At 44.2% G+C, this 18,252-nt stretch overlaps 2 protein-coding genes across 2 annotated transcripts; both read right to left on the bottom strand.

Annotated features, from left to right (window-relative positions):
• Positions 1-153: 153 nt before the first annotated feature.
• Positions 154-6,476, bottom strand: LOC133966142 (leucine-rich glioma-inactivated protein 1-like). Its single transcript, XM_062400912.1, has 8 exons — positions 5,686-6,476; positions 5,440-5,511; positions 4,791-4,862; positions 4,635-4,706; positions 3,863-3,934; positions 3,298-3,467; positions 3,054-3,218; positions 154-1,947 (listed from the first exon to the last, which is right to left on the bottom strand). Exons 1-8 carry the CDS (start codon positions 5,880-5,882, stop codon positions 1,130-1,132), a joined length of 1,638 nt encoding a protein of 545 aa, XP_062256896.1. The 5' UTR covers positions 5,883-6,476; the 3' UTR covers positions 154-1,129.
• A 4,377-nt stretch (positions 6,477-10,853) lies between these two features.
• On the bottom strand, positions 10,854-17,241 carry LOC133966354 (cone cGMP-specific 3',5'-cyclic phosphodiesterase subunit alpha'-like). The gene is made up of 22 exons (XM_062401255.1): positions 16,774-17,241; positions 16,090-16,242; positions 15,642-15,731; positions 15,403-15,543; positions 15,174-15,248; positions 15,021-15,085; positions 14,855-14,921; positions 14,684-14,731; positions 14,440-14,589; positions 14,116-14,259; positions 13,929-13,994; positions 13,664-13,810; positions 13,461-13,568; positions 13,253-13,362; positions 13,061-13,148; positions 12,877-12,977; positions 12,680-12,787; positions 12,490-12,553; positions 12,325-12,399; positions 12,151-12,234; positions 11,877-12,027; positions 10,854-11,789 (listed from the first exon to the last, which is right to left on the bottom strand). Exons 1-22 carry the CDS (start codon positions 17,239-17,241, stop codon positions 11,749-11,751), a joined length of 2,544 nt encoding a protein of 847 aa, XP_062257239.1. The 3' UTR covers positions 10,854-11,748.
• Positions 17,242-18,252: the final 1,011 nt, after the last annotated feature.

Here is an 18,252-nt window from a genome sequence, read left to right as displayed (position 1 = left end):
TTAGTTTTTGATTTCTCATGTGTGTGTCCTAACTACACCACTAACGTCATGGCTGCGATGTCCCATTAAGCAGATGTGTTGCTAGAGTGTGTTGTTTTTGTGTGTTGTCATTTCACACTGACGCCACGTCATGCTACACGGTGCCAGCAACAGTTAGTGATGTAAACCTTTATTGACTCTAAATGACATGATATTAGTCAATAACTTAAATCCTAATCATGACACAATAAATGCATTTTGCCAACATGTTAGTCGAAGGTAAAGCGTTATGAACAATATCCTCAGTTTTTCATTTCAGTCCCTTGTAAGTGTGCGAGAATAGTTCCAAGTTTGCCCAAAACGTTATTCTGAAAAAAACCTGCATTTTTCAATACTTTTCAATATTACATTATACAAAGCGTTAATGATATAAATGTCATTCTCACACTACATCTCTGTTGAAATTCTCCAAATGATAAAGATAGATTTTAAATCATCCTCCTGGACAAATATTGATCTAACTGGCGTGGTCCCTCTCAAACTTACAAAAGCTTCATTTATTTTTTTTACAAATATTTTAGCGTACAAGTGGAAAGAGAAAAATGTAAACATTTAGTTTTGGCAGATTTGTTCGGTTGAACATGTTAATCGGTTAAAAAGTACCATTTCGTTATTACTCTCTGTAGATAAATATATGAGATTACAAATGTATAAACTTTGTTGAGTCACAGGGATGATCCAACATGAACAAAATAAGCTACTGGCCAACGGTAGAATTGAAAAGATGAACGAGGATGGACGTTGCTTTTGTAATCTGATGGGACAGCCTGAGTGAGGCCCTGGTCATGCATTGATGTCTCGGGTTTGAATCCTAACTTGAGATCAATGCATTGAACTCAACGTGCATCTCAGCCAAACACATTTGGTTGAGATACATGCCACTATATTAACCATGCACTGATTTCAATGGAAGATTTTTTAATGAGAAAAAGAGTAATGCCTGCCTTTCTCAAGTTAGGATCAACTGATAGTTACTTTCAGTGATGTTCGGAGCTGCATCTGCTGATACAGTCTTCTTGAAACACAAAAAAATAAAACACTAAAGTTACCTATAATCTATTAATCAGCCAGAAAAAAAAAAAACAGTCACTCAATTGCTCAGATCAATAACCAGGTGCTCGTAGATCTGAGTTTTCCCTTTGAAACTGGAGGCCAGCAGGAACTGCCGGTTGTCTATGGAGACTGGAGAGAAGGCTCTGGGCGCCTGGATGTTCAGCTCCTGGAAGTGGACAAACGTGCCCTTCTTCACGTCCCAGCGGTACACCTGCGTGAACGAGTAATCACTGCCCAGGATGGCGTACTGCCAGCTGCCCACGGCGAAGGGCTGGAACACCATGGAGCCGCGGGAGGGCATGGTCTGCAGCTCACGGAAGAGGGCCCCGTCCCAGCGCATGACCTTGGAGTCGCCGATGAAGCGTGTCAGGCAGATGAAGAGGTCGGCCTTGACCTGGAAGTGCTTCACGGCGTAGACGTCCTCCATCTCCGGGATGTCCGTGCGCCGCTCAAACAGCTTGGTGCTTTTGTTCCACTGGTAGATGACGGGCCTCTGGGAGCTGCTGGACAGGATCAGGTGAGGTTTGGAGGAGATCTCCATGAACTCCACGTCGGTGTCCCGGTACCACGGATGGAGCGACTGGTGCGAGTAGAAGCCGTTGCCGTTCCACTTGTAGATGGTGGTGGAACCGGCCTTGGAGCTGTCCGCGATGACGAAGAAGGTTTCCCCGTCGATGCGGAAAGTCTCAACGTCGTTCGGTTTGCGGATTCTGAGGATGTCGATGCCTTGGAGCTTGATGAACTTGTTGGCGGAGATGTCTCGTTTGTAGATGTGTGAGCCACCGAAGAGCTGAGCCACGATGACGAACAGCTGGTTGTCGATAACCAGAGGTTTGCAGATCACTGTGGAGGTGCCTGGTGAGCAGAAGGAGAGGACACAAACAATACAGCTGCACTTGGAGTCTCCACGTGGTTCCTTAAGATTCAAGATCTATAATGTTACTGCAAGTACAATACAAAGTTGTGTGAAGCCTTTAGATGCTTCAACAAACAAGAATTTAGACTATAAAGTAAAAAAAAGTATAAAAAATGGAATTAACTGTTAAGATTCATAAAACACATTGAAATAGGATTAAAACATAAAATAAATATATATTTACCTATTCCACAAACATTTGCCTGTCTGTATGTGAAACTCATATCTTGTAAACTGTTAATCCCATCAGCTTAACATTTGGCAAATGTTTTCTATGTGCACCAGGGAAGTGCTTTGCTAAATGTGGTGCGATTTGGACACGCAATATGTTCAGTATTAATACAAATTCAATTAATAGGCAACCAGTGCTGGCTGAGCCCTCTGATTAACTACAGCAGAGGTCGGCAGCTGGCTCTAACACCAGGTCATAATTGCTGCAGGGACATTTTGATAATCTGATTATTCATATTTCACCATATCGGATGTAGAAACAACAAAAAAGAATTTCCTCATTGGCAATTTGTCTTCGAAGTAAAAGCACAACATTTGTTTTGTTGCTGTCATGCTTTTTCTCAAGCTGATTCACTGAGCTTTTATTTTGAAAAGTTGTGTAGTTGGGTCTGAAGTTCTCTGAAATAGTTGAAATGCAACGTATGGAAAATAACACCAGTTCAGTTTATAATTCAATCCTACATACAAACCACACACATGAGCGGTAATAAAACAAATTCAGTTTCATTTGACTGAAACTGACTATAAACTCCTCACTGCAGATGAACCAGGTAGGATGAACACAAACGTTTCTAACTTCACTCTGTACCATGGACATAGTGACAGTATATTGTGGAAACGTTTGCAGAGGAATCACTAAAGATAAAGGATAATTCAACTCCATAGCGTTAACACAGGTCAAGCTTACAGGAAAGTATTGAACCGGCACTGCACTCGTAAACATATATCTACAAGCAATTCAAAACCGAGCTGAAAGTACAAGTGACAAATCAATCCCGTCACCACTTTAAATCGGAAAATGACTTTCACTTACTGTCAATGTCATCGTAGTTCCTGAAGACCATCTCCACATGGTCCCACTCCAGGAAGCTGCATTTCCCAATAAAGGGCTGAGCAAACACCACATACTGATCGTTCCCAAAGGAAAAGGCCTCCACCGATATGGACTCGAACTTCAGGGACTGGTACGAGGCAAACTCTGCGAGAGAAACAAAAACACACTTTAAGATGAAGTCCGGAGAAGTTGCCATTACTGAAGGACACAATGTGTGCCTCACCGGTGGTGATGCAGTCGAACGACTGCGACACCAGATCGTTGATCTTCTGGTCCAGCTGTGAGGCCGGGCCTTTGCAGTAGATCTGATCCACGGTGGCGTTGGTGCTGTGAATCCACTCCACCAGCCACTTGAGCTTACAGTCACAGGTGAACTGGTTTCCCCGCAGGTCTCTGAGGGGAGAGAACCAGACAAGAACCAACCTCAGACAGCTCCCAGCTTTGAGAAGGGACTTTACACGGAGCTGTGGTGCGAGTGCAGCCTCTGCTCTGTGACCCTCGCCGCCTCCTCCTGTGCTCTCATTAATATCGAGGAGCTATAAAGAGGAAACGTCTTCGGTCGCTGATAGATGGCGAACTCTCTCTCCTCCTCGCCCGCCTCATGTAATTTTAATGGTGTTAAAAGCACCAGCTGCCCACACATTTTTCAAGCTGTGGCTGACGTAGAATGATGATACAGTTTTCTATATCTAGAGCGTGTACAGAAAACTCATTGTCCGTGTTATGCTGTTTGTGTACAGTTGATCTCGTCGTTTCCTGGTGACGCAGGATTGAAAATTCACACTTACACTTTTGTCAAGGCCTCAAGACCCTCGAACAAATCCTTAGGCAGAGTCTCCAGATTGTTGTAGGCCAGACTCCTGCAGGAGAAGAGAACGACATCATCTGATCATCCCGTCCCTCTGCATCACAACTATACACTTATTCTGCTGTTTTTTTGAGAGAAGAACTTGCAGTGCCTCACAATATCCCAGTGTGGACGTGGATAATGCAGTGTTCTTTTGCAGCGGAATATATGAATATGTGCGAAAAGAACCTGGGAACATAATCCCGCCCTGGAGGCTGGAGGCAGGAACATTGCTTATTGTGAGTTTGAGGAAACATTAAGCTATTTTTAGATCTGCCTCCTCAGCCATTTCATGTCTTTCACAGCAACAGAAAGGAGGGGAAAGACGTGGATTCCGCTGCTGGGAAGGTTTGTCGTCGAGTTTTCGAGGGACAACTAAACAATCTTACTTCTCTGTTAGAAATAAATACGATTAAATCTGCAAAGCAAATGTGTATTTAAAAGGCCTTCAGCGTGTAAACTTTATCAATCTGGACAGCGAAGGTGAACGGATTTGCTTGATAATCATATTAACAGCTGCACAGGGTCCGGAGAAGTGTCTATGAGGCACTAAATGTTGTGTAATAAACTTTGTCAGCACCTGTCTGCACCTGCACCTGGATGACAACACTTTCTACTGACACAAGCAACAAAAGGGTTCTTTGTATTTTTGCTTAGTCCTACTCTGCTGACGTGTGATGTTGGGCACAGGGAGTCATGGACGCAATACTCACAGGTGCACCAAGGTTTTCAGTCCCCGGAAAGCGTGTGGCGATATCGACTTGATCTGGTTGTTTTCGATGAACCTGGGGGAAAAGGCGACGAGTGAACGCAAAGAGGAAGGAAAGGAGAAAAACAGCTTCCAGGTGGAGTGTGTGTTGAGTACTCACAGATACTCCAGATGAGGGAGGCCGAGGAAGGCGTCCTCGTTTATAGCTTCCAGGTTGTTGGCTGTAAAGAGGCTGCGGAGAGATGCACGTAGTTAATATTTTATTATCTGGGGTCAGAGATGGGAGGATAACAAGCTGTCGTCCCACATTTGGAGCTACGGTGAAAAAAAAAACTGAAAGGAAGGAAACCCCCTTGTCTTTGTTCCTCAGAGCCAACACCCCCTCCAATACATCAGAGACAGGGATCGATGCTCCACGAGGATCCCTGCAGCTTACGTGTTTGTTTTGAAGGACTAGGTAACTCAGTCAATACTCTGCCCCATGAGACAGGGAGGAGTGGAGGGGATTCCCTCCTGAAATGAAGGGATTTCCCCCCCCCATAGATGAAGCTCATTGTGGTACACACAGATACATGTCATGACAGGAGACGGAGGGATTCGCAGCAAAGACGCATGAAAATGGAGATTATGACAATTTCAAGAGCTGTAACAGCAATCCATTCTAGCACAGTGGGCATGATCAGTGGAGGAGGTGGGGAGAGGAGACGTATTAAAACGTTAAAAATGGCGTTGATCACCTCACTGGAGGGGACTGACAGCATGCAACAAAGACTGAGGGACAAAAAGCTGGAGCAGGAGAGGTTTCTCACAGGAGGTGCAGGGCAGGCGTGTGTATGAAGCTCTCCTTCGGGATCTCGGTGTATTCAGACTTGACGAACGATCTGTGGGGGGAGAGAGAAAAAGAGCCTGTATGACCAGCATGTCCCAGGGGGGTCAGTTCGTCATGCATGATCCTGTGCTGCAGCAGACACATATTTTGGAGAAGACCACGTTTCGCAGACTGCACAAACAGCGGTGTGGATATCAGGCATAACCCAGTGATAAATGTGACTTACAGAGATATGACGTCCAGGGGGAAGCTGCGAGGGATCAGCCCTGCGCTCTCGCACAGCGCGTTATCTTTGGTGCATGTGCATGATGAGGGGCAGCGCGGCTGTTTGGGTTTCTTACTCTCCGCCACGAGCAAAACACACGCCAGCACCAGTGCACCGAGCAGGGGCGATCTCCTACGCATCCTGCGAGTGTTTTCCATCCTTGCGGAGCGCTGCGGCCGCGAACGACAGCCGTGCGCCAGAACCAGGGGTCTCGGCTCTGGTTCCTTCCTCCACCAGCAACACCAACACCACCGCTGCTGCTGCTGCTGCCGCTGCTGCCTGTGTCTCTGTTGCTTGGTGCCTGGAGGCCAAAGCGACGCGTTGTCCACTACTGTTTATCTCCAAGCGCCGTGCGCCACCGTCGCCTCTCCGGAGGTGATTAAACCGTGCGCCCCGTGCGTCCACAGCGCCGCAACTACTCCACACTGCACCCCCAACCTTAGAGAACAAACCTACACACCTCGATCCAAATGTTTCATCTAATCAAACGCGCGCCTGTGGTTGCACAAGCTCGAGACAACACCAGCTGGCAGGTGGGTATCCCAGCGGGAGCAGACGGAGCATCTCCATCCAAAACCACGCCTATAGGGGCCTGTGAATTTTCAGCAAGCGTCGCATTCGCCCCGTCAAAGCTCAGTAGAAGGATCCCGCCCAACACACGCAACGGAATTGTGTAATTTTTCGTGAATCAGCTGCTGGAATGAAAAAAAAGAAAAGAAGCGGGGACATGAGCCAGCGGATTGCTCGCTGCGTTTACGCGGCGCAGACGCACACGGGCTGGCTATGCGGGGAGCAGCGGGTGTGGGGAACCCGCTGGGGGAAGAAATGTAGTCATAAAGGAAATACAGCTGCAACACTGGCTCTTGGTTTCACATCAAGCTGCAGATCAATGCCTGAGTGTAGCTTTATTAAAGCCATTAAACATGTCCTCGTGATTTGGCACATTTGTGGGGTTTATTTCCTGGTTGGTGCACGGTTTCCATGGCGACTGGAGGATGCAGAGCTGTGATGGAGGGGTGCGGGGAAGCCCTCCGTCATCCGGACATCTGCTCGGTCAAATAACAACCCCATCTCCCCCTCCCGCCCCCCCCCCCCCCCCCCCCCCCCCCAGTACACCCCTCACAGACAAAGGACAGGTTAACCAAATTGCTTCCCTGCTATCCTGCATGACATCATGCTCACCTAACCCCACACAGCCACATCAGATAAGGCCATGCTCATTTCTATTTTTACCTTTTATTGCTTTAAAATATTGCCCTCCCAGTTTTATTGCAGTCTCCAGGGAGCCCTATAAGGTCCTCCTCTCAGTCTTATTTCTCCAATCCCTGCAGAGTTATACGATTAATATGTTTACTCACTGTGCCTGGCAGGCCTGCATGCATGCGTCAGACGCCTTCTGGAAAGAAACATGTGCAGAAAGCTTTTTGAAAAGGCCCCCTGAAGAAATATACTCTGGCTCCCTGCGGTCTCCCCGTCCCTGATGTGATTAGCTATACACCATTTCGTATTGTCTGTGTTAAATGAAAGCATCAGGAGGAGCAGGGTCGTGATGTGGACGCTGTGACAAAGGCAGGAGTGGAAGAATACAATCTTTCACCTGCAGTGAGAGAGATAAAGTGGAGAAGGAGAAGAGAGAAAAACCAAGAGAAGAAATGTGGCTATGTAGATTTTTGGAACGGAAGGAGAATTCTTGTTTTTCTCAGGGAGCTCTCGGCCATAAACGGAGAACACTGGATATTATTGTTGGTCGGAAAGATGATGGGGTCTTCTCTGTGCCTCATAAATGCCATCATTCATAAGCAGAATAGAACACACACTGTCCAGCAAGCAATGTTGTGCATGAACGAACGGAAAAAAAAGCGTTCATTGGACACGATGAACTGATTGCAACTCCATGACAAATAATGAATTTGAACAGTGAACACGTTCATATTGTAGCATCTTCGCGTATAGACGACAGGAAACTTCTCTCTTTGTGTAACTTTATTAATGTCCAGCGAACACGACACACTTCTTGTTCGTAACTCCGACACTCCTATCATCTACCCTTCCTCATTCACCCTCGATTCGCCAACTCATCAGCCAATGAGAGCCTGCCATCCCACAAAACCCTCCAGCCATTGGCCCAGAACTGTCACGTGCCCCACTCCTACCTGTTCACTGACACTCAGAGGACATTTCAATACTTTCTCCTCAGGATGTGCGCATTGGGCTTCTGCGCAGGATGTGCGCAATGGGCTTCTGCTCAGAATGTGCAGTGGGCTTCTGCGCAGGATGTGCGCGCAGTTTTTTTTTTTTTATTATTTAATTTAATTTAATTTTTTAAATATTTAATTTTATATTTAATTTTATATTTAATTTTATATTTAATTTTATATTTAATTTTATATTTAATTTTATATTTAATTTTATATTTAATTTTATATTTAATTTTTCATCATCATCATTTCTCTGCGCTGGTTCAAGCCTGAAACATGCTTCTGCGACTGCGTCTGCGTCTTTTCGCGCCGCTGTGGCGCAAGACTCGTTTTCATTCATGCTTCCCCAACCGTTGCGCATCTTACAAAGTAATTCCGCGCCAGAACACTAGGCGGAGTAATGCTTTTTGTCGAAGACGACCTTAGAGACGCCTTCTTTCTTCTTCGTCGATTGTTTATTTACATAGCCACTGCGGCTCCTCGTAGCCTTTTTCTGGCGGACAAATCCGCCAGTCAGTGACAGGTTATACAAGTGATCATACTATCGGATATCTTCTGCCAAGTGCTCTTCTATTTGGTCCATATTCGTTCTTCTAAATCTTCCGTGATTTCTGCCGGTATTATGGGGCATGAAACCGGAAATGCAGCTCCAGAAGGGATGTAGAGCAGACCAATCACAGCCTTGCGGGCTGAGTGAGCTTGCGGAGCTTTGCCGTAAATTTTAGAAAAGGGGGTCGACACCCGTCAGCACGTAAGGAGGGATACATAAGCACGTAAGGGACCCGGAAGGGCTCTTGCGCTTACGGGCCCGTGAAAACGCAGAAGCATGTTTCAGGCTTTAGAGGATGATGGTGTGTTGTTAACGTTTTGTTTTACATTGCATGTGTCAAGTCTCCTATGTCGCCTGTACCAGGAGCCGCCCCGTCACTGGTTATCTTGGCTCGCTGTCTGGACGGTTTCCAGCCGTCCGGACCGCTCCGTGAAGAAGGAGAAGGAGATGTTTCTTTACTTGGAATGCGGCCACTTTATTTCTCGGATATACAGCAGGTGCAACACTCGCATCACCTCTAGGTGGTCCGTCACTTCTCGTTATACACACTTTGAGTGGCTTTTCCCACAATACCCTGGTGCACTACGTCACACACTAAAAACTTTCCTTAAAGGGGCAGGCCATACTGCAACACAACAGCTCTCGGTCTCATACAGATGGCAAGAGAAAGCAGAGAGGGATTTTTACACACTGTGATAAAGATTCTGTCAAGGCAAGGGGTAGTGATGGATAAGGTTTTCTTTAACAAGTTAAGTCTTTCATTCTCACTTTCCACCTTAAAACTATGAAATGAACTGAACTATGAACTAGTTCAGAAATTAAATAGTGAACTATGAACGTGAACTATTCATGTTTACTTGAACTGAGCTTTGAACTAGTTCATGAGAGGTGTGAACTTGCACAACACTGCTAGCAAGTATTTGGCCACAGCTGACATGGTGTTCCTGACATTTGAAGGAACTTTCCGCACTTTTTTTGCTTCTTTTCTCCAACTAATGAACAATATTTGAACATTTTTTACTTTACTCGGCTTCGTTATACACTTTTGGCTCCACTCAGTCATTATTTGCTCGGTTGGTCAATCTTTCACAGTCCTCCCTCGTGGCCGATCTTCCCACTAGGAGGCAGTGTAGAGCTACTGCAAGGCAGAGCTTGTTTTTTGAGCTGTCAGCTCTGTTTTTTTAATTTCTTCTGTTTGAATTTCATCTTGATTTTTTTTAATTTTTTGTCAAAACAGTGTGTATTCTTTCAGTGAGAATTTCCCCCCTCAAAGCTATAAATGAAATCCTAATTTTTTACCCTCTAGTTTTCTCTTTGTGATTATTTAAATTGAAATGAGCTGTGATCCAATAGAAAGCAACATTCTTGCCATACAACACAAACACAATGGTGTTGTGACCCTCCTGCTGCTCTGGTCTCATGAGGAATCAGGGCGTTTGGCACCTACACATTGTTTTTACACGCTGACCTCTGGCCCGGGCTGGGTTCTTAAGGTGCCCTGTCAGTTCACAAAGCTGGCTTACCCGCTGTGACATGGCCGCCGGGCTGTTGTAAATGAGATGCTCCGTGGTTCTTGTATGTACAAAATAGGTTTGGACGCCACCTGTCAGTCGCCTCCCTGAGTCAATCATACGAGAAAGGTTTTTGCAGTGACGCAAAATATACCTCATGATATTGTGATCCTTACCTAAAAAACAAATAAGTTGGAAATTACATTGAAAATCTGTTCTTAAAAAATGTCTTATCACACAATGTATTCATTCATTGTTATTTCTAACCTGTAGTTGTGAAAAATTAAGAATTGTAATCACTCATTGGTTTCACATGGCAGAGATAATTTCTCCCAATGGGAGCTCCCTAGTAAAAAAAAAGGATAAAAAAAAAGTAAATAAATAAAATATTTTCTATTTTAATATCTTTCATTCATATCAATGAGGGGAAAATACATATTTCCCTTTTAAAATGTAATGATATCTTTACATAAAAAGCGCTTCATTAAATTTACAAAATAACATACTAATAAAAAGATTGTGGAGTTGATATATTTGTTATGGTCTAACTGGTCCCAACTGCTTTACAAGCTGATACAGTAGTTCAGTAATGCAGGTCTCTTGTAAGCTTGTTAGCGGTTAATTGGGAGGTGATGTTTGGTCAGTCCTGCGTAGCTAAACCTCCCCTGAGCTGATCTCAGAGGTGAGCAACAGTTACATGTGGGTTTTACCTGAAGTCAATGAGTAGCCAGTGATCGGAAGGAAAACTTTATCAACAAAAAAAATTAAGGCAAAATTAATATGTTGACCTCAGAATGTGTAAAATACAACAAAAAGGCACAAAGCAGACATGATTTGAAAATAAACTTTATTGTTCTATTGCACTTTTTACTAGAATTTTTGAAGGTATTTTTGAATGACAGAGTCAAATTTATGCAAAAAGACAGCAGAATAAAACAGGACACGACGCTGACTCTCTGTAGAGTGTGGGATGGGATTTTGGAAAAATACATCTTCTTATTTCAAGAAATCACAACATAATCACACGGTAAATACGACGTTTCAGTCAAACAAGTCCTTTCTCCTGTACATGCTGACATGTGCTGCACAGCGTTTCCAGCTGACGCCTTTCTTCCAGTGCCACATGTACTCTGGACACGCTGACTTATTAGCCGTGCTTTTACTTTATGTAAGCAGGCGACTTAAAAGGGAAAGCCTTGTGGCTTATAACCAAATCCAATTCTTTCAAATCTTCTTACATCTTCCAACCATTTGCCGGGGACGTATGCTTGATATTTACGTGGTGCTACTTGCAAGTTTAAAAAAGGGAACAACTCATTTAATTTATTAATCTTTTTCCACTACAACAAAAGATAATTTATTGTATTTTATATTTCCAAAATATTCTCATGTAACAGTTCAAACTGCATTGCAACTGCAGCCTAATATTTCTATTCACATTAATATTCCTCAATTGTATTTAGTATAAATATTCACAAGTGAATGAAGACATTCACTCTTTGTGATGATGGCAAGTTCAGTTCACTGGAGCTTTTTGTATTTACAAGAATTGGTTAAATGTCTGTTTTTCATAATGTCACATTCGTACGTCACTCAGTTGTGCTGCTTTCTGAAGAACAGTACATTACAGGATACAAAAATAATGATTTGAGGATTTTTGCACATTTCAATTCCCTCATCTGTGAACACGTGCTCATGCACGTACACACTGTACAAATACACATGCAGGAAAACCTTCATAGATACTTTGCAAGGTCTTGGATGTCTAGCAGATCGCACATGTCTTTGACTTCCCAGCATCTTGAGCTGTGAAAAGAACAAGTGAGAAAGATAGTGAGTTACAATGTAAATACCGACTGAGCATCTGGAGTGTAACAGCATGTTGGCGCTCACCTTCAGCGCCTCCGCCCTCCAGCTTCTTCTTCTCATCTTCGATGGCCTTTATCTTGGCTTCGTGGACGTCGGCGAGAGCTCTCCACTGGCCCCTGTTTACATTCAGCCCGTCAAACATGGGTGTGATCTCTGGGTGGAAGCGAGAGAACTCCTGCAAACCATCAGATACACATTGGGTGGTTGTGTCAGAAAAGCAACATCAATTTCAAACACAAACAAATATACACACACGTTTGTTTCTAAGACAAATATGCTGAAGTTGTGTGTATGGTACCTTGTACACGAAGGAGCAGACAAAATCGATGAAACCACACTGCATCTTGGGAAGCTCGGCAGCATGGTCTCTGTCCATCATGGGCTGACCGAAGAAGAGGAGATGATTATTATTGCTATTATTACGACCACATAAAAATGCCGACACCATTACAGTAGATCAAGTTTCTCTTACAATAGGCTGCTGGTCGAGAACTGTCCTCTCGAGGTCTCCCTGCTCCCAGAATTCTGACGCCACCATCAGAGCGACCTATTGTCACGATAAAAATTAATAAATTAAAGCAATGACATGTGAACGATGCTTTGTGATGATGTCACAGGGCCGGAGAAGCGAACACACCTTGCTCTGAACCTCCCATGGCTTTGTAATGGCTGACAGGTCACAAGCTGTCATCATCATTGCCCTGCAGAAAACACAGTCAGGGATGTTTGAATAACACCGTGAGCATCAACGTGGAGCTATAGAAATGGTGATATGACAAATGCATCCCAGTGGATTTTCTCCGTTGTGTGATGAATAATGAATTTACATTATAATCTCCTTCCTGGTTGCATTGTTGGAGACGTGGCTGATCTTCTCTTTCTCCTCTGGAATCCCCTCAATGCATTCCACGATTTTCTGGAACATGGTTCTCTTCCTGAAAGACGAGAAATGTTTCAGATGTTGACTGAAGTCCTGGATTATCATTAGCAGGCATTAAAAGTTATAAATACTTTTGTTAGTTACTTGAAATAAAGTGCGAGATCAGTGGCAATAATGCAAACTTCAAACAGATGCTGCACGGTTTCAAACTGACGCTTCTGGAGGTTTTGGAAGATATTCAGGTTCTATGAAGAGAGCAGAAGAGCAAAGTCATTCAACAGCACTTTATTTCAAAGCACATGGAAATGTGAACTTTTCAAGGACCCACCTCATCCTCCATCAAAGTCTTACTGTACTCCAGATGATGCCGCTCCATAATTGAGCTGCTGTGCAGCTTTGCCAGCGGGGATAAGCTCCTGCGAAAATCCACCGGAGAAAAGACAAAACAAATGATCAAGATTCGGTTCCTCAGCACCAATTTCGAAACCGAAGTCATGAACAACGACCCACTGACTCTCACTTTGTCTGGTAGAGATTGTTGGTTCCTCTGTGGTCAATATCGTGGCAGAATCCAGCAGCAACCATGGCAAAGGCCTCCAGATCCGAGTAGTACTTCTTCAGTTTACCTGTCTGTTGAAAAGCAGAGGAGGGACAAACGTGTGTCAAGTAAACACAAAGCGTGAATGACAGAAATAAGAGGCGTAGATACAAAGAGACATCTGACTCACTAGCAGCAGCGCGAACATGGTTTGTCCCACATTGAAGCCGTGCCTCCAGTTGTGGTAGGTGATATCGCGGTATCCCTTGCGAACGGTGTACATCCAACGGGTCAGGATCTGCAGGTCAACAGTGATAACATAAAAGATGGCAACTATGATTCTTTGCAAGAAGTGGATCAGGGAAACCACGTCCTGTCCAACGTGTACTGTACCTCAGCTGGGACTTTGAACTTCTCGACCACGCCCAGCTCAAAGAAGCAGCGGATTCCACACTTGATGAGTTCTATCTCCGACAGGGGGAAGTCACTGAACCGGAACTCACGCAGGTCCACGACGTTGGCTTCAGGGATGGTGGATCGCTGTACGGAGGAAACACAGTGCGAACAGTCGGTGTGGCATCACAACCACAAACCAACAACCAGAGTTGATATGAGAATTATTGTTATCTTTAAAAAACATCAGAGTCACAGCACGTACCAGAAGTTTGTACATCTCCTTCTGGTCGCAGTCCTCAGGTGTGGAGCCAAACTTATCCTGAGTGTTCTGAAGGGAAATGATCAGTAAAAGAAATGTCAAACTACAGATCTGTGAGTTTAGACTCTACGAAGAAATATCTCATGGATCTGGATCTCATGGATAAATATCAAGTGTGGGAGCAGCTCACCAGAATGGTCTGCACGTTCTCCGGTGTGGCCTTTGTCTGGTACATGAGCATCTCCTGGGAAATATCTTTACCCCACTCAGACCTGTTCAGTTTGTCGTACGTGTCGCTGTTCAGAGTGGACCAGCCCAGGAACTGGGTCAGAGCCTGAGGACAAACCCATTCAAATCACTCTGTAATTTGAATGATTACCTCATTCTTCATTCTACCTCATAAATTAACAAATGCACTGGAAAAAATGTTTAACAAATAAATGTATACATTATAACGTTATGGGAACAACATAACGAACAAGATTAAAAAAAGAGTTTGAGCCAATTTTCATACCTCTGTAATTTGTTCATCATTCTCATCGAATGGTTTTCCATCTTTCCTGTTGAAGAAAGTTGCAACACCAACAATTTCTTCCTTTTTGTTGACGATAGGGAGCGAGAGGACATTCTTGATCGTCCACCCAGACTCATCCACCGCTACTTTCTGTCAGACAAGTCAAACCATATGATGTTGTGTAAACAAAGTGAGCTTAATAGAAGAGACTGATGTGATCAGTCGTCAGTGGTGTGCGTCTGACCTGAAATGCGAAGTATTCGTCATTAGCGACGTTCATCATGTTGCAGATCTGGAAGATGTAAAAAAGAAAGAAGAAACAAAAAAGGAAATTAAAGTTTGGGCAGACCATTGTGGGAAATTACTGAGCTTGAGGTATTTGCACTACACATATTAACACACAAGTGGGACTTACCATTCCATTCTCAGCCACATAGGATGGGAGTCCGCTGACCAGAGCCCAGTGGTCTGCAGGAGGGCCACTGGGAGTTAACACAGGAGTAAGAAACTCAGATTGGAAAAGCAATTAAACTCTCCTTAAAAAGAATGGTACCAGTGCTGTATTACATCATGACACTTACGGGATAACTTTAATCTCCTCTTTGTCTTCCAGCAAGTAGTCGATAATCTTGTAGAAATTGATCTCCTGAAAGTTTGGAAATATCTCTTTAAAAATGTTTAGACACTGGTGCATTGGAATAATGTAACGATAACAAACCCAGTGTTGGACTTACTCTGCCATCAGGGGTCTTGGGGCCCTTGTATGCCTCCTGCTCTCCAAGTTTGATTGCCCACTCGTCGTAGAATTCCTTGTGAGGAAAATGCCATAATCACGTCACTATGTGTTATTATCCATTCATCTAAACGCTGAGGCACAGGCAGCTTCCAACCGGGTGTTTGCAGTTAAAGTAAAACAACCTCTCATTGAGGTTTCATCTTTTCTCTTGACTTTCCTCTACACACCTTGTCTTTGGTCATGTCCAGCAGTCCCACAGAGTATCTCTCACACTTGATATAGATCCTCACTGTGTACAGGGCTTTGTGAAACTGCCTCTCAATGTCTGTCAACTCCTCAAACACTTTGCTGGCGGACCACAGCAGCACCTAAAGATGCCAGGGAAACAAAGAACCACTCAGGAAAGGCTGGACAACGATCGTGTCAGAAAAAAAAGAAAAGTGGACTCATTGCCATGTTGTCTTACCTGGCTCCTCCTGGACTCTACATCCCACATGTAAGCACTGTGTGCTTGGAGAATGACCACGGAGGCAAAGTTCATGTATTTTGTGAAGAGCTGAAGCAAAACAATCACAGTACTTTATGAAACGGTCCCTTTCAATCCTCTATGACAACAGATCCCTTCTCTGGCAAAGCTTTGCTTGGACGTCTCAGCTTCTACGCTCTAACAGGATTATATATGTTGATCTGTCATAACGGTGACCCACAGTCCAGCCTGTTAATATACAGGTCAGAGACAGGAAGCTGTGGGGCTAAAATTGGCCATTTTACTTAGTCGCGAAAGGGATATGACCGTCATACTGTTCACAGTGTGAGCCTCAATGACATATTCCCGGGGTCTCAACACAGTGTGTGCACGTGTGTCATTCTGCTACGTGTGGTTAGTAGGATTATGAAACGTCCGGCGCACCCACCTCCTGATCACTCTTGGAGAACTCGGCGGCTCCTTGTTTGTTGAGAGCCATGATGACACCGATGGGATCCTTTCCGTTCATGACGGGAGCAGTGATCATGCACTTTGTGGTGTATTTGGTCTGTTTGTCCACAAAGTCACTGAAATGAGAGTTCTGAAAAACACCACACAAAAAAACACAGCAGAGTTATTAACAGTTGAGCGCTAATGACAGGACTGAGCTAAGATATGACAGATCCAAACTTCAGTCGTGCATGCTGCAGTCATAGTTAGCAGCACAATATCTGGTCATTATATTTCCTTATGTTTATAATGCATGTTTACTTATGTATCTCTTTTTTTAATGGAGCCTCTATTTTGTGACCACTTTTATTGCTGCAATAGTGTATCTCACCTTATCTTGTCTAAAGTATTATCTCATCTTAAGAAGGAATATTTTATCTTGACTACGGTATTATCTTATTTAAACTTATCTTAAATTAGCATGAGAATCACTCCCAACAGAAATGTTCGGACAAGATTGCATTTAAATGAGTTATTGTACTTTGACGTGTAGCTGCAGTAATATGTTATTAATATGTTATTACGGAATGTCATTCATCAGTCTTCACACTGTGGGCTAAACATCAGCGTATGTCTGCAGAGATATCACAGTGTGGTTGTGTTTAACCTTTGCCTCACTCACCTTCTTTACGTCAGCAACATTCTGGGGCTTCTTGGAGTGCGCCGTCCACCCGACAATTCCCATGTCGGTGGGGAAAACAATCTCTACGTTGGGGTTCACGAAATTCTTCTCAAACGCAGAATTGTGCGTCACATCGAAGAGGACCGTGCTCAGCTCAGGGGTTCCGTTGCGAGCCCTGCTGGCAAAGAAGCTGCAGCGGTCGGCTTGGATCAGCAGAGCAATCCTCTGGAGGACTTTATGCAGGGCTTTCTCCATCTGGTTGGGGCTGTGCATCTCCTTTATGAGCTCGAATATGAACTCGGCCTCCTGGATGGTGGTGACATCCTTGTAAGAGGACGGGTCTTTGACCTGCACCTGGTTGTTGAAAGCAGCAGTGATCACGTCTGCCTGGACTTTCTTTTCGTAGTACCCCTTCGCAAACTCCGGATTGTTGTCGAGGAACTTCTCCACAGTGTCTTTGTCAGCCATCCTGTCCGAGTTTGGATGAACTATCCCGACTGCACAGGGGGGAGGGAGGTTAGGGTTAGGGTGAGAGAGATGCTCCCCTTAGATGGGTACAGCTGGATGGAGGAGGAGGAGCAGAGCAAAGCAGTGAAGGTTCCCTCCAGGAGAAACAGACCCTACTGTGACATTTCCCAGTCTCCTCAGTGCACCAACCCTCTCCCTGGTAACAGAAGGTAGTGAGTGGCTTACTGGGTAAGGGGATCCTAGGGGACACTAATAACAGTGACGCAACATTCATAAAGCCCCAGAGCTTTCTTAAGTTGTAAATCCAGCCACTTGTCATTTTAGAGGGACAAATCCCATCACAGGGTATGATGGCCTGCAGTCTGACCCGCAGTGTAGAGGAGGGCAGGGAGAAAGACTGGAATTATCCCTGGTGGGATGTCCTGATAATTCATCATAAGATATTTTGATCAGTTGTTCATTTCTTCTCAAACTACAGAATAACATCCATAACACTAGATGGGGAACTCAGTAGGTCCATGCAGTCCCCCTATGACACCACATTTAAATTCACTGGTTCCTGGATTTGTATTTGGATCTGAACCAAATTCCACACACTCAAAAACATCAGCCACCCAAACATGCCTGACTTCTTTCATCAAGGTCCATGAATTATCCTTAAAAAAAATGAAAAGGAGTCCCTGGATCCAAATAACTATTGAAACATTTAAAAAGTAGCCATTGTTATAGTGGAAGACTATGATTAGTTACACCAGGTGAACAGGAGCTACAGACCACTTTTTAAAAGCTATGTTTTAGTGGTGTCTGACACAAATTTAGAGATTATAGAAAGAATGGAAAATGTCCTCTCTAGCATCAGTTATCTGTGATCTGAGGAGTCATAGTTCACAGAGGAACCTTTATGATATGGTGACACCTGGCATGTTGAAATAGCTACTCATCCGCTGGTCACATCAGCTCTGTGACTGACCACAGAAGTCTGGTTTCTCATTTCAGAAATCCTCTCCAGCT

Source organism: Platichthys flesus, chromosome 12 (assembly GCF_949316205.1).
Source record: "Platichthys flesus chromosome 12, fPlaFle2.1, whole genome shotgun sequence".
In the NCBI taxonomy this organism is placed as follows: domain Eukaryota; kingdom Metazoa; phylum Chordata; class Actinopteri; order Pleuronectiformes; family Pleuronectidae; genus Platichthys; species Platichthys flesus.
Note: the sequence above shows the minus strand (reverse complement) of the source record. Positions and strands in the feature narration are given on the sequence as shown.

What these genes read in the sequence shown, in the direction of transcription:
- LOC133966142 (XM_062400912.1), bottom strand. Translation starts at nt 5,882, where the DNA reads ATGGAAAACACTCGCAGGATGCGTAGGAGATCGCCCCTGCTCGGTGCA. An exon ending in CCCCTGGACGTCATATCTCT is followed by an intron (nt 5,512 to 5,685) that starts GTAAGTCACATT and finishes CTCCCCCCACAG; the next exon opens with ATCGTTCGTCAAGTCTGAAT. An exon ending in GAACTACGATGACATTGACA is followed by an intron (nt 1,948 to 3,053) that starts GTAAGTGAAAGT and finishes TCTGCTCACCAG; the next exon opens with GCACCTCCACAGTGATCTGC.
- LOC133966354 (XM_062401255.1), bottom strand. Translation starts at nt 17,241, where the DNA reads ATGGCTGACAAAGACACTGTGGAGAAGTTCCTCGACAACAATCCGGAG. An exon ending in AGGAGATGTACAAACTTCTG is followed by an intron (nt 13,811 to 13,928) that starts GTACGTGCTGTG and finishes TCCTCCGTACAG; the next exon opens with CGATCCACCATCCCTGAAGC. An exon ending in CATGGGAGGTTCAGAGCAAG is followed by an intron (nt 12,400 to 12,489) that starts GTGTGTTCGCTT and finishes TCGTGACAATAG; the next exon opens with GTCGCTCTGATGGTGGCGTC.